Source organism: Oncorhynchus nerka, linkage group LG1 (genome assembly GCF_034236695.1).
Source record: "Oncorhynchus nerka isolate Pitt River linkage group LG1, Oner_Uvic_2.0, whole genome shotgun sequence".
In the NCBI taxonomy this organism is placed as follows: domain Eukaryota; kingdom Metazoa; phylum Chordata; class Actinopteri; order Salmoniformes; family Salmonidae; genus Oncorhynchus; species Oncorhynchus nerka.
In genome coordinates, this window is record NC_088396.1 from 44,400,469 (window position 1) to 44,411,315 (window position 10,847).

A 10,847-nucleotide genomic window follows, 5' to 3' on the forward strand; every position below is an offset into this window, starting at 1 on the left:
ATACATCCTCTAATTCGTATGATATGATAACTACTATTCCACTCATAATGTAAACTAATGTACATAATAAATGGGGATTAACAGATTTACGTACCAAATCCTACGAACTGCACTGAGACCAGGTTGGTTTACTATGCACTGACTGACCTCTGCCTGGTGCAAAGTAAATGGAGCTTTGACTCAGGAGATGACTTCGAGTCTTTGCCCCCCACCTCTGTGCAAATGGGATTTTTAGGAGTGTAGAGTGATAAGCACAGATGGAAGACTGTTTCTCAAGGCAGGCGCCAGCAGCACGTGCCTGTTTCAAACAAAACCGCCACACACACTGAATCCTTGAGTCCCAACAAGCGATCTTTTTAAACAGGAGACCAACTTGCTTTTTGTCCAACTAACTGCTTTGGGATGTATCAACAAGAAACAAGTATTTGTGTTGATGTTTCATTTAAAGAAAACTAAGTGAATACTACTGTTCAACAGACCATTACATAGGCCTAGGTATAATAATATGCAAATAACATGCAGTACAGTAGCTATACCTGAATGTATCAGAATGCACATATCTACATAAGAAAATATCTAGGCAGCACAACTGGGATTTCAGAGTCCAGGTCACAATCACACCATAAAATAAGAATGTTCTTAACTGACTTGCCTAGTTAAATAAAGGTTCAAACAAAATAATAAAACAAACCTTGACCGAAATAACATCAACAACAGGGTCAACTACGGCCTCATCATATATTCCATTCTTACATCACATAAATACTCAAATAATATAGTGGAGAGGATTCTCGATTGAATAATCTTCCTGCATAACATATATAGCCGTTTTGATATTGCATGAAAAGCACACAACGCATTAATCATAGCAACATAAGCATAATTATAGGCCGACAGCTAGCTGCTCTTAATCAGATGCACACGTTGCCTCCTCTCTCCACATGAGGCCTACTCTACTCCTGTATTGACTCCTCGCTTTCATCTCACTATAGTGGCTATTGCTGTATTGGATTGGATAGACGATGACCATCAACATGATCTAATGTACAATCAACTCTATTCAAAAAGCTGTTTAGTTTCAAGATGCTCTACATTCTATCGCGTTCCCGCGTCATATGACCCGCGGCAGCGAGCGCACATAACAGGGACAGTAGATTCTTTCGGGCACGCAATAAAATAGGCTATAACATTATCATGGGCCTACACTGTGATATGGATGCGTGTGAAATATTCTGACTATTGCATGCATGAACATGTGATAGCTGGTCGATATTTGAAGACTGCTTTCTATCGAATACCCACCTGAAGAACATGAGATCAGAAAGACGCCGAATGCCAGTTTCGTCGCTGGTCCCATTTTCGGTCGAATGTCAAATCCTTTATTTCGAGTAAATCCTGGTGCCACGAATCCTATGGGATTAGCGTCCAAAGTATCAGAGTACCTTTTTATAGCAAAAGCATCAGGTGACTGACTGATTGAAAGAGCTGCAATGCTTGTTAATATACAGCATAAAAATGTCCACTTCACAATCCTTAGTGTTTATTGTATTCTTGTGGCATGGGACATGGTTTGAAACACATGTAAAAAAAATATATAAAAAAATATCTATAAAAGAAACTAAACTAGTGCAAAAAAAAAGACTTGATTAAACCGACGAATAGCTTGTTTGACTACTGGTTAATGTACTTGCAGCATGGTGTATCCATTCTGCACACAATAATGCAACATTGTCGCATTTTAGAAACAATGTCTAGCGCTAGACTGACTATGTACCAGCAAAAATAATCACAAACGGTTACTTTGTTGCAATTTTTCCGACTATCTAGCGATACTCTTTCATCTAGAAAGCTATATGGCATCACCGTTAACATAAACCGGATTTGCATAGGTTTAAGATTGCCAATATTGCTTACTGGTTACCTCACCAGTTAAATCACCAATGCAATGAGTCGAGTTTGCGTAATTACATTTTACTGACCAAGTTTCACTCTTGCAAACATTACACCTTTCCCAAAATCACATCCAAAGGAAAGTTGACGCCGGAGAAAACATTGACCAGGCATTCTACCGAAGGCTGTGTGTATTCAAAACGTTGTTTGTCCACAACATGCAAATAACGCAATATTGTCTCTAGCGGTCTTCAAAATCCGAATCTTGAATCACAGAAACCATATTTCGTATTTTAGATATGTCAATCGAGAAAGGATTGCAGTCGAGCTACACTGCTGAAGGCAAAAACGAAACCCGTGAAGCTAGCCCGATACGTTAACTGCTGGCTTGGTCGATATCGATTCAATCAATGTTCACTCGTGCGAACGGGAAGTGTGGCATACAAGAAAACAACGAACTAGAGAATTAAAATGAATCCTTTAGATGTAGTTTGTCTAATATTGACGTTTTTCTCGGTCATATAATTCTCATCTCCTCTCCAAGTGCACAACTGTACTCAAGATGGCTGCTTGTATGGATTGTTTTTGATTTTTTTTTCATACTCATCTGTCACTACGCGGGTGAAGCTGTGACTGACACGAATAACGGCCAATAGAAAACGACAAAATATCCCTATCCGTCACAGCTTTATAAAAGCTTTACCAATCCCGTGAGGCATTCTCCTGTCTCTTCCTTGAATGAGAGGCAATAAACACGCCCAGGCGAGTGTACTGTGAGTAATACGCTGATCAATAAAATTACTGGATATTTTTGTGAAAGGATAGGAAACGTAGTTTTGGAGACGCTAATTAGGGTGTAACCTATAAAACCACGCAAAACTCTAAACTCTCTATGAAGGCATCTTTGGGACGTCCCAACTCTGACGTCACGTCATTGAAGTTGACATTTAACAAGGTGGTAGCTAGTTTTCCATCCAATTGGCGAGAGATTTTCATGCGAATATTCTTAGAAACTGCATAAAGAAAATTTGCATTTTCCCACCAGTGGTTTGTTTACAGTAAACGGCCTTGTTGCAGCTAAACATCTGTGCGTGAGGACATTGTGCAAACAAAATATACTTTTTCACTAAAGTTTTCATGTATCCTACCCAATAAAAAATCTGAAGTTTAATGTATTTCCAATGAGGGATTGTATCTTGAAACTGATGCTACATGCATGCAATGTTTTTATAGGCAAAATGTCACTTTCTTTGGTGAAAAAATGGTTTCCCCAACCTTAAAAATCACCAGTTGCCTAAAAGCCTTATTGTCTGTGTGAGAAAATAACATGTACATGGCATGTAGATTTAATCATTTAAGTGGAGATGGAAAACATTCTGGTATTTTAGCCTATATTCATTCATATTAATCAACCAGTCTAACGAGCACATGGATGTATCAAGGGAGCTAATTTATATGCATTATGAAACCAATATACTGTATGAAACCTGTACTACTGAGGTGCTTTGGAATTCCCCTGGAATTAAACTGTGGTTGTTCCAAATTTACATTTGAAGTGGAATTGAACCAAGTCCAACCTGACTGTCAACCTCTGGAAAGAAGATTTGTTTTTGTTTTCTAACTTTCTAGATTATATTGAATTATGTAAAAACAGGTGATTTAAGTGCATTATGATGAAGTAAATGTGGATGTTAGTTAACAATTTGAGAACTAGAATATGCTCTACATTAGTGTCAGTGTAAACACAAAACATTCCATGAGCTGTCCCTGGAATTAAGTAACCGCACCTGACCTCATTTTAAACAGGCAAGTCAGTTACAAACAAATTCTTATTTACAATGACATCCTACCCAGACAACACAGGGCCATTTGTGCACCACCCTATGATACTCCCAATCACAGGCAGATGTGATACAGCCTGGATTTGAACCAGGGACTGTAGTGATGCAATTAGCTCTGAGATGCAGTTCCTTAGACCACTGCGCCACTTGGAAGCTCTAGTTCTGCAAACATATACCCAGATCACTAAGTTGACCTAAAGAAACTCAACCTAAGCTTCAGTACGCATGTGGAAAATATCAAGGACACTAAGAGAGGATAGAAAGCCAGGATTTAGTCACATTTACTCACACCCAAGACCTGTCTCTCCAACCTACTTATGAGGCTATTAGTTTATCTGCCAAATCACTTCAACACTCTCCTGAAACATGGGAGGTATTTGGTTGTGGGGTTCTATATATCACAGGAATACCCAAGATGCCAGGCATTCTTCCCTTGGATGAGCTCATTCACTTTTAATCAGAGTTCTAAAAGTGCAAGAGATTATCCCAATGGATATCAAAGACTTTGCGTGAGATGTCAGGCAGATGTCAGGAGACAGGCCATGCATCTGTTAGAGCGCGTCGTCCCTGTCAGGCTGCTAATGTCCTTGAGAGAGCGTACACGTGTCTTTCTTCTGTGAAGGTAATTACTGTACTATTTCCCAGGATTCAGTTCTGCCAAGTAGCCTAGGACCTATTGTACCCAGTACAAGGTTTAACTCACTCAAAATGACCACTGTGCTTTAACTATCTGGTCAATCTTATTTGAGTACTTAAAAGGCAACTCCCACATATGAAATTACACTTTTGGGTTCATGCAAATTACAACTCTAACCAATGTAGTGCTCAACCACATACTTGCACAATGTAGGCATACTTCACCCTAGCTCTTGCAAGTAGGTAATCACTTGGCTTAAGCACTAGTAAACCACATTACACCCTGTCCTCTTAAATCACATTAATGTTGAGCCTTGGCACATGTTAAGAATAAGAACCCATTTCCTTCACAGTAAGGCATATACAGTTGTCTTTTATCACCTTACTGTCAGTCCATATATACCAGTTTTTATCCTTGCACTATAATTACTATTTAAACGATTGTTTGTGCACCATCCCTGCATGATTGAAACCTACATTGTCCCAATAGGCGTCATATTACCATTTCCATCTCTGTTTAACAGCTATATTTTAGACCTTTGCTAATGTAATGTTGTGCAGATATGAAACTGCATGTTAAATCTCACTGACAAATGGATGCCAGATGTATATGATCACTTATGACGTTGCTGTGATGAATTTAAGTTATCCATGCATACAGAACTTTGCGAGATGTTCATAGCAGAAACACTCTTTTAATTTTGAATCATTGTCAGGGGACAAGCCATTGGAGGGAGGGAGTTGCAGTAGTCTCCCTCCAGCTACGTAACTTGATTCTGCTATTTCATTGAAATTACAATAAAACCACATCATATTTTGTCAGTTTTGGATTATGACAGGTTATACAAGCATTATTGTGAGAAGGATTGTGCGCCATTCATTACAGTATCTGGCACTGGTTAATGTGGGTTGGCAATGCAAAGCTCCCGGTCACCATTGTAAATCAACACTAATTGAAGTTGAGAGGAGAGCTGAGGGGTTGGTGTGTGTGTGTGTGTGGCTGCTTGGTGACAGAGGGAGTAGAGGTGACGGCAGATTACCAGTGTGACCTGGGTAGCTATGACATTCCTCCCTGCTCCACTAATCTCATATCCTCCCTGACGTTACCTAGGCTACTTTCTAACTAAGGCAATGGCTGATGATAGTTACTAGCTTTTACAGGGAGCCCATTATGAGGGCCTCAGGTTTTAATGACATATAATGACCTACACTACTAGTGGCTACACTGGCCTCGCCCAACTGAAAGGCACTTACTGCGAGGCCAATTCAATGTTGACTACTTACCATAATCTTTTGCTAATCAACTTTCTTTATCAGGATTTTTTTGCCATTCCCTCTCCCTCTCCCACACCCTCTCTCACACCCTCCCCCACACCCTCTCCCTCTCCCACACAGTCTTGCTCTCCCACACCCTCTTGCTCTTGCTCTCCCACACCCTCTCCCACACCCTTTCCCTCTCCTACACCCTCTCCCACACCCTCTTCCTCATCCACACCCACACCCTCTCTGACACCCTCTCCCACACCCATTCCCTCTCCCACACCCTCTCCCTCTCACACCCACACCCACACCCTCTCCCTCTCCCACACCCTCTCACACACCCTCTTATCCTCCATATCTCACTGTGAAACAGGAAACCCAGAGGAATCAGATGGTGCAGCATACCTCATTAACCCTGCTAGAAAAGGACGTCTCAATTCCTTTAGGAGGCCATTACTTACTGCAAGTAAATCCTTGTCATCCACCAGTACTCCCTAAATCAAGGATACCGACGTGATATAAGTTACTGGAAACTAGGTTTCTAAATGAACTTCTATGGCATACCAGTAAACACAAACACTGCAGCCCCAATTTCCTACCACATCCTCTCTCTTCGTTTGTTATGCAACCCACAGTGAACAGGACTCCACCAGGGATACACACACTCCACAGCCTGTGGGGAGTTATTCTGTTTGCTAGGGGGACCTATGAGACTTATTCTCCAGGCAAGCTTCGCTTCAGGGAATGTTGCAGAGGAATAGCATTTAAAATGAAAGCTTATGGTACAAGCTGTTCCTTCTAGTTCTCGTTGCCTTTATGTAACAATTGCGTGTTCTTCAACCACCATGCTCTCTGTATGGTCTCTGAGGTCCAGGATGCACAAGTTATGTTAGGACTGTCAACAAGGCAGTGTTACATACAAAACACAAAACAATGTCTCAACAAGTAAATGCTGATCCGCTTCAGCTCTTTGGTGCGTGTACGTGTGTGTGTGTACGTGTACGTGTGTGCGTGTACGTGTGTGCGAAGGCATGCTCGCTCATGAGAGTGGGTGTATTAGTTGGTCGAGGAGGACCGTCAAATATCCCAAAGTACAGAAAAAACATCATAATAAATTCCACCTATAACTCTGATGCTGAGAAGGGGATCATATTCAGATCAATCTTTCCCATGGAAGCCATCCTGTTAACGTTAAGGAGGAGTGATGCTAACCTAACGTCAGCTCCCATCCGGCTCTGTTGATTTAGCCGCTCGCCCGTGGATTCAATAAAAAGCGGAGGGCTACTGCCAAGTGGGGCAGCGGCCAAGGCCCGGCAGCTTGGCACAGAGGAGAAAAGGCAGTGCCATGGTGATGCATTCCTCACACTAGGCATTCAACTGCTCGTCTAATACTCCTCTAGTACTGCATGGCTTCATCATTATCTGAAGTTCTATTGGAATTTGAACACCTGTAAGGGTTTGGAATTTGGCTATTGTGTTCTACCAGCTGTAGCGGTTCTCCAGAAGCAGTAATGGTGCTGGTTAGTCAATAGAGCTCTGATAATGAATAGTCTCAAAACATATCAGTTTAATGTTGTATTTTGATAATCTAGTAATCGACATAGATGTGACATTCGGTGTGTCCTTCATGAAATATGCAAAGGCTTTGTTGTGTTACGAATGGCTTTTGAATGTACTCTTATTACATAATTCTAATCAGGATTTCAAAAGCTTTGTCCCTGTGTGAACATGTATGTTTGTATGCTTTGTGGGTAACCTCTACAGGTCTTTGACTGAAATTTCAAATGAACTCTAGTGACGTTTCAGCTTGGGTTTGTGCCATAACTTCAACCTCCCGCAGCATTTATAGACAACAGTGGGTGGAGTAGTGTGTAGAGTGGTTGTGACAGTATGACATGGGTAAACTAAGGGATGTGTGTTGCATTTTGCCCTTGAAAGGTCATGCAGTCCACCCCTGCAGTGTTGCCGCCCCACACCTCACCATGCTTCCTTGTTTTTCAGCGGATTGTGTGTTTATCTTTGCCATTGGTCATCAAATTTTCTGACAGGGGCGACTACCCACGCTGGGTGAAGGAGAGTTGATGTTTGTTCGGGCGCCTTGACACCCGCTAGCCCCAACGCTAGCCCCAACGCTGCTAAACCCTTGTGATTTAAAGAAAGTTGTCCACTCACCTTCAACCCATGAACCCATCCATCGCTGGCCCTTGCTCTTATGTTAGAGCTAATGCCACTGCTGCCTGATGCAGACATTTCATAACAGTAGGTTGTGGACTTTTACCATGAGTCTACTAGTAACTAAGAGTAGATAGTTGCCTATGTCCAAAAACATATTGTATAGGCCACAGAGACCTTGCCGACATCCTTCAAACTAACTAGATAATAAAATGGGAGGTTGGAAACAAAAGCTTTGTTAGGATTTAGAAATTAGGTTCACAGGTCAGTAGGACATTTCTGAAAATCAACAACAGTCAAACGTCAAATGGCAATAAACGTGTGCTAAACAAGTAGAGTAAGTAAATAGATTCCCTTGTTTCTCTTCAGCTTCTCCATTTCTACCACCCCCCGCTCTTAACCCAGTTCAATGTGTATTTAAGTGAAAATGCCAGAGAAGCCGGTGTTTGGAGGAAATATTGACACTGATGTTGTTAGGCCGAGACAAAGTCGAGTGTGTTAGTCTAAAAGAAATGTGAGATAATGTCTAGATGCTTTTTATAGTGGAGATCAAGTTTATAAAGTGCCTGGCTGGGCTGATGAGACAGTGGATTGCGCAATCAGATGGAACAGATTAAACAGGCATTTTAACGTCATAGATTTAGCCGGTGGTAACTTGTGGAATAGACACCGGCTGGAGTACAGTTTTAACCAATCAGCATTCAGGAAAAAAAAAAAGACTGTCAAGAAGAGGAGATCTACATTAAAGTGTAAGTGATAAGTATAAAGCTAACTTCAACCAGGCAGAAACATCACACAGTTTTGTAATGTTTTGAAAGGGTAAGAGTCTCTTTCACTCTCTCTCTCTCTAAAATCTTAATTTGAATTCAATTTCCTCTCTCTTGACTGGGAGATGAGATCCCTGGTGTGTCTTTCCACAGAGGTGCAGTTGCTGTGCCAGCCTGAGCCATGTGTGGGTGTGGTTGTGGGTATTTTGTGTATATGTGTGGGTGGGTGTATTTTGTGTATATGTGTGGGTGTGTGTGTGTGTGTGTGTGTATTTTGTGTATATGTGTGGGTGGGTGCAGCTAATGGCCTTTCTCCCGTAATTAAAAAGCCACTTTATTTCATCAAGCACTTCATTGTTATTTGCGAGCGCTCTCCAATGTCTACCTCTGTGCTTGACTCTGGAGGGCAGGGGGAAAACAACAGAGGGTTCTGAAAAGTTTGAAACAGAGCACCACCTAACACAGTTACCACCCCATTAGAGGCCTGGTTTGTGTAGTAACGCCTAGAATGGTATCGTTTCTACTCTCTTTACCGCAATCACGACCAACCTCTTTGTGGACTACAACCCTACAACACAAAGATTTCTTGATGTCCTTCCAGATTCCCTCTGTCTACCCAAGGACGCCAGAGGACAAAAATCAGTTAACCACCTAACTGAGGAACTCAATTTAACCTTGCGCAATACCCTAGATGCAGTTGCACCCCAAAAAACTAAAAACATTTCTCATAAGAAACTAGCTCCCTGCTATACAGAAGACAGTACTGTGCAGTATCGAAGAGCCCTTACTGCTGCTCGATCATCCTATTTTTCCACCTTAATTGAGGAAAATAAGAACAATCCGAAATTCCTTTTTGATACTGTCGCAAAGCTAACTAAAAAGCAGCATTCCCCAAGAGAGGATGACTTTCACTTCAGCAGTAATAAATTAATGAACTTCTTTGAGGAAAAGATAATGATTATTAGAAAGCAAATTATGGACTCCTCTTTAAATCTGCATTTTCCTTCAAAGCTCAGTTGTCCTGAGTCTGCACAACTCTGCCAGGACCTAGGATCAAGAGAGACACTCAAGTGTTCTAGTACTATATCTCTTGACACAATGATGAAAATAATCATGGCCTCTAACCCTTCAAGCTGCATACTGGACCCTATTCCAACTAAACTACTGAAAGATCTGCTTCCTGTGCTTGGTCCTCCTATGTTGAACATAATAAACGGCTCTCTAGCCACTGGATGTGTACCAAACTCACTGAAAGTGGCAGTAATAAAGCCTCTCTTGAAAAAGCCAAACCTTGACCCAGAAAATATAAAAAACTATATTGAATCTATATCGAATTGCCTATATCAAATCTTCCATTCAAATCTTTTAGAAACAGCTGTTGCGCAGTAACTCACTGCCATCCTGAAGACAAACAATGTATACGAAATGCTTCAGTCTGGTTTTAGACCCCATCATAGCGCTGAGACTGCACTTGTGAAGGTGGTAAATTAACTTTTAATGGCATCAGTCCTCGTGCTCCTAGACCTTAGTGCTGTTTTTGATACCATCGATCAATCACCACATTCTTTTGGAGAGATTGGAAACCCAAATTGGTCTACACGGACAAGTTCTGGCCTGGTTTAGATCTTATCTGTCGGAAAGATATCAGTTTGTCTCTGTGGATGGTTTGTCCTCTGACAAATCAACTGCAAATTTCGGTGTTCCTCAATGTTCCGTTTTAGGACCACTATTGTTTTCACTATATATTTTACCTCTTGGGGATGTCATTCGAAAACATAATGTTAACTTTCACTGCTATGTGGATAACACACAGCTGTACATTTCAATGAAACATGGTGAATCTCCAAAATTGCCCTCGCTAGAAGCATGTGTTTCAGACATAAGGAAGTGGATGGCTGCAAACTTTCTACTTTTAAACTCGGACAAAACAGGGATGCTTGTTCTAGGTCCCAAGAAACAAAGAGATCTTTTGTTGAAACTGACAATTAATCTTAATGGTTGTACAGTCGTCTCAAATAAAACTATGAAGGACCTCGGCGTTACTCTGGACCCTCATCTCTCTTTTGAAGAACATATCAAGACTGTTTCAAGGACAGCTTTTTTTCCATCTACGTAACATTGCAAAAATCAGAAACTTTCTGTCCAAAAATGATGCAGAAAAATGAATCCATGCTTTTGTCACTTCTAGGTTAGACTACTGCAATGCTCTACTTTCCGGATACCCAAATAAAGCACTAAATAAACTTCAGTTAGTGCTAAATACGGCTGCTAGAATCCTGAC

At 41.2% G+C, this 10,847-nt stretch overlaps 1 protein-coding gene across 1 annotated transcript in view; it reads right to left on the reverse strand.

The window, feature by feature from the left end:
* The window catches only part of LOC115130367 (activin receptor type-2A-like), a 59,787-nt gene extending 57,328 nt beyond the window's left edge, over nt 1–2,459 (reverse strand). Inside the window, exon 1 of the mRNA XM_029661447.2 lies at nt 1,303–2,459. Within this exon, the coding sequence (XP_029517307.2) occupies nt 1,303–1,357 (55 nt within the window). The 5' untranslated portion in view covers nt 1,358–2,459. The remainder of the gene's footprint in view (nt 1–1,302) is intronic.
* Between the last annotated feature and the right edge of the window lie 8,388 nt (nt 2,460–10,847).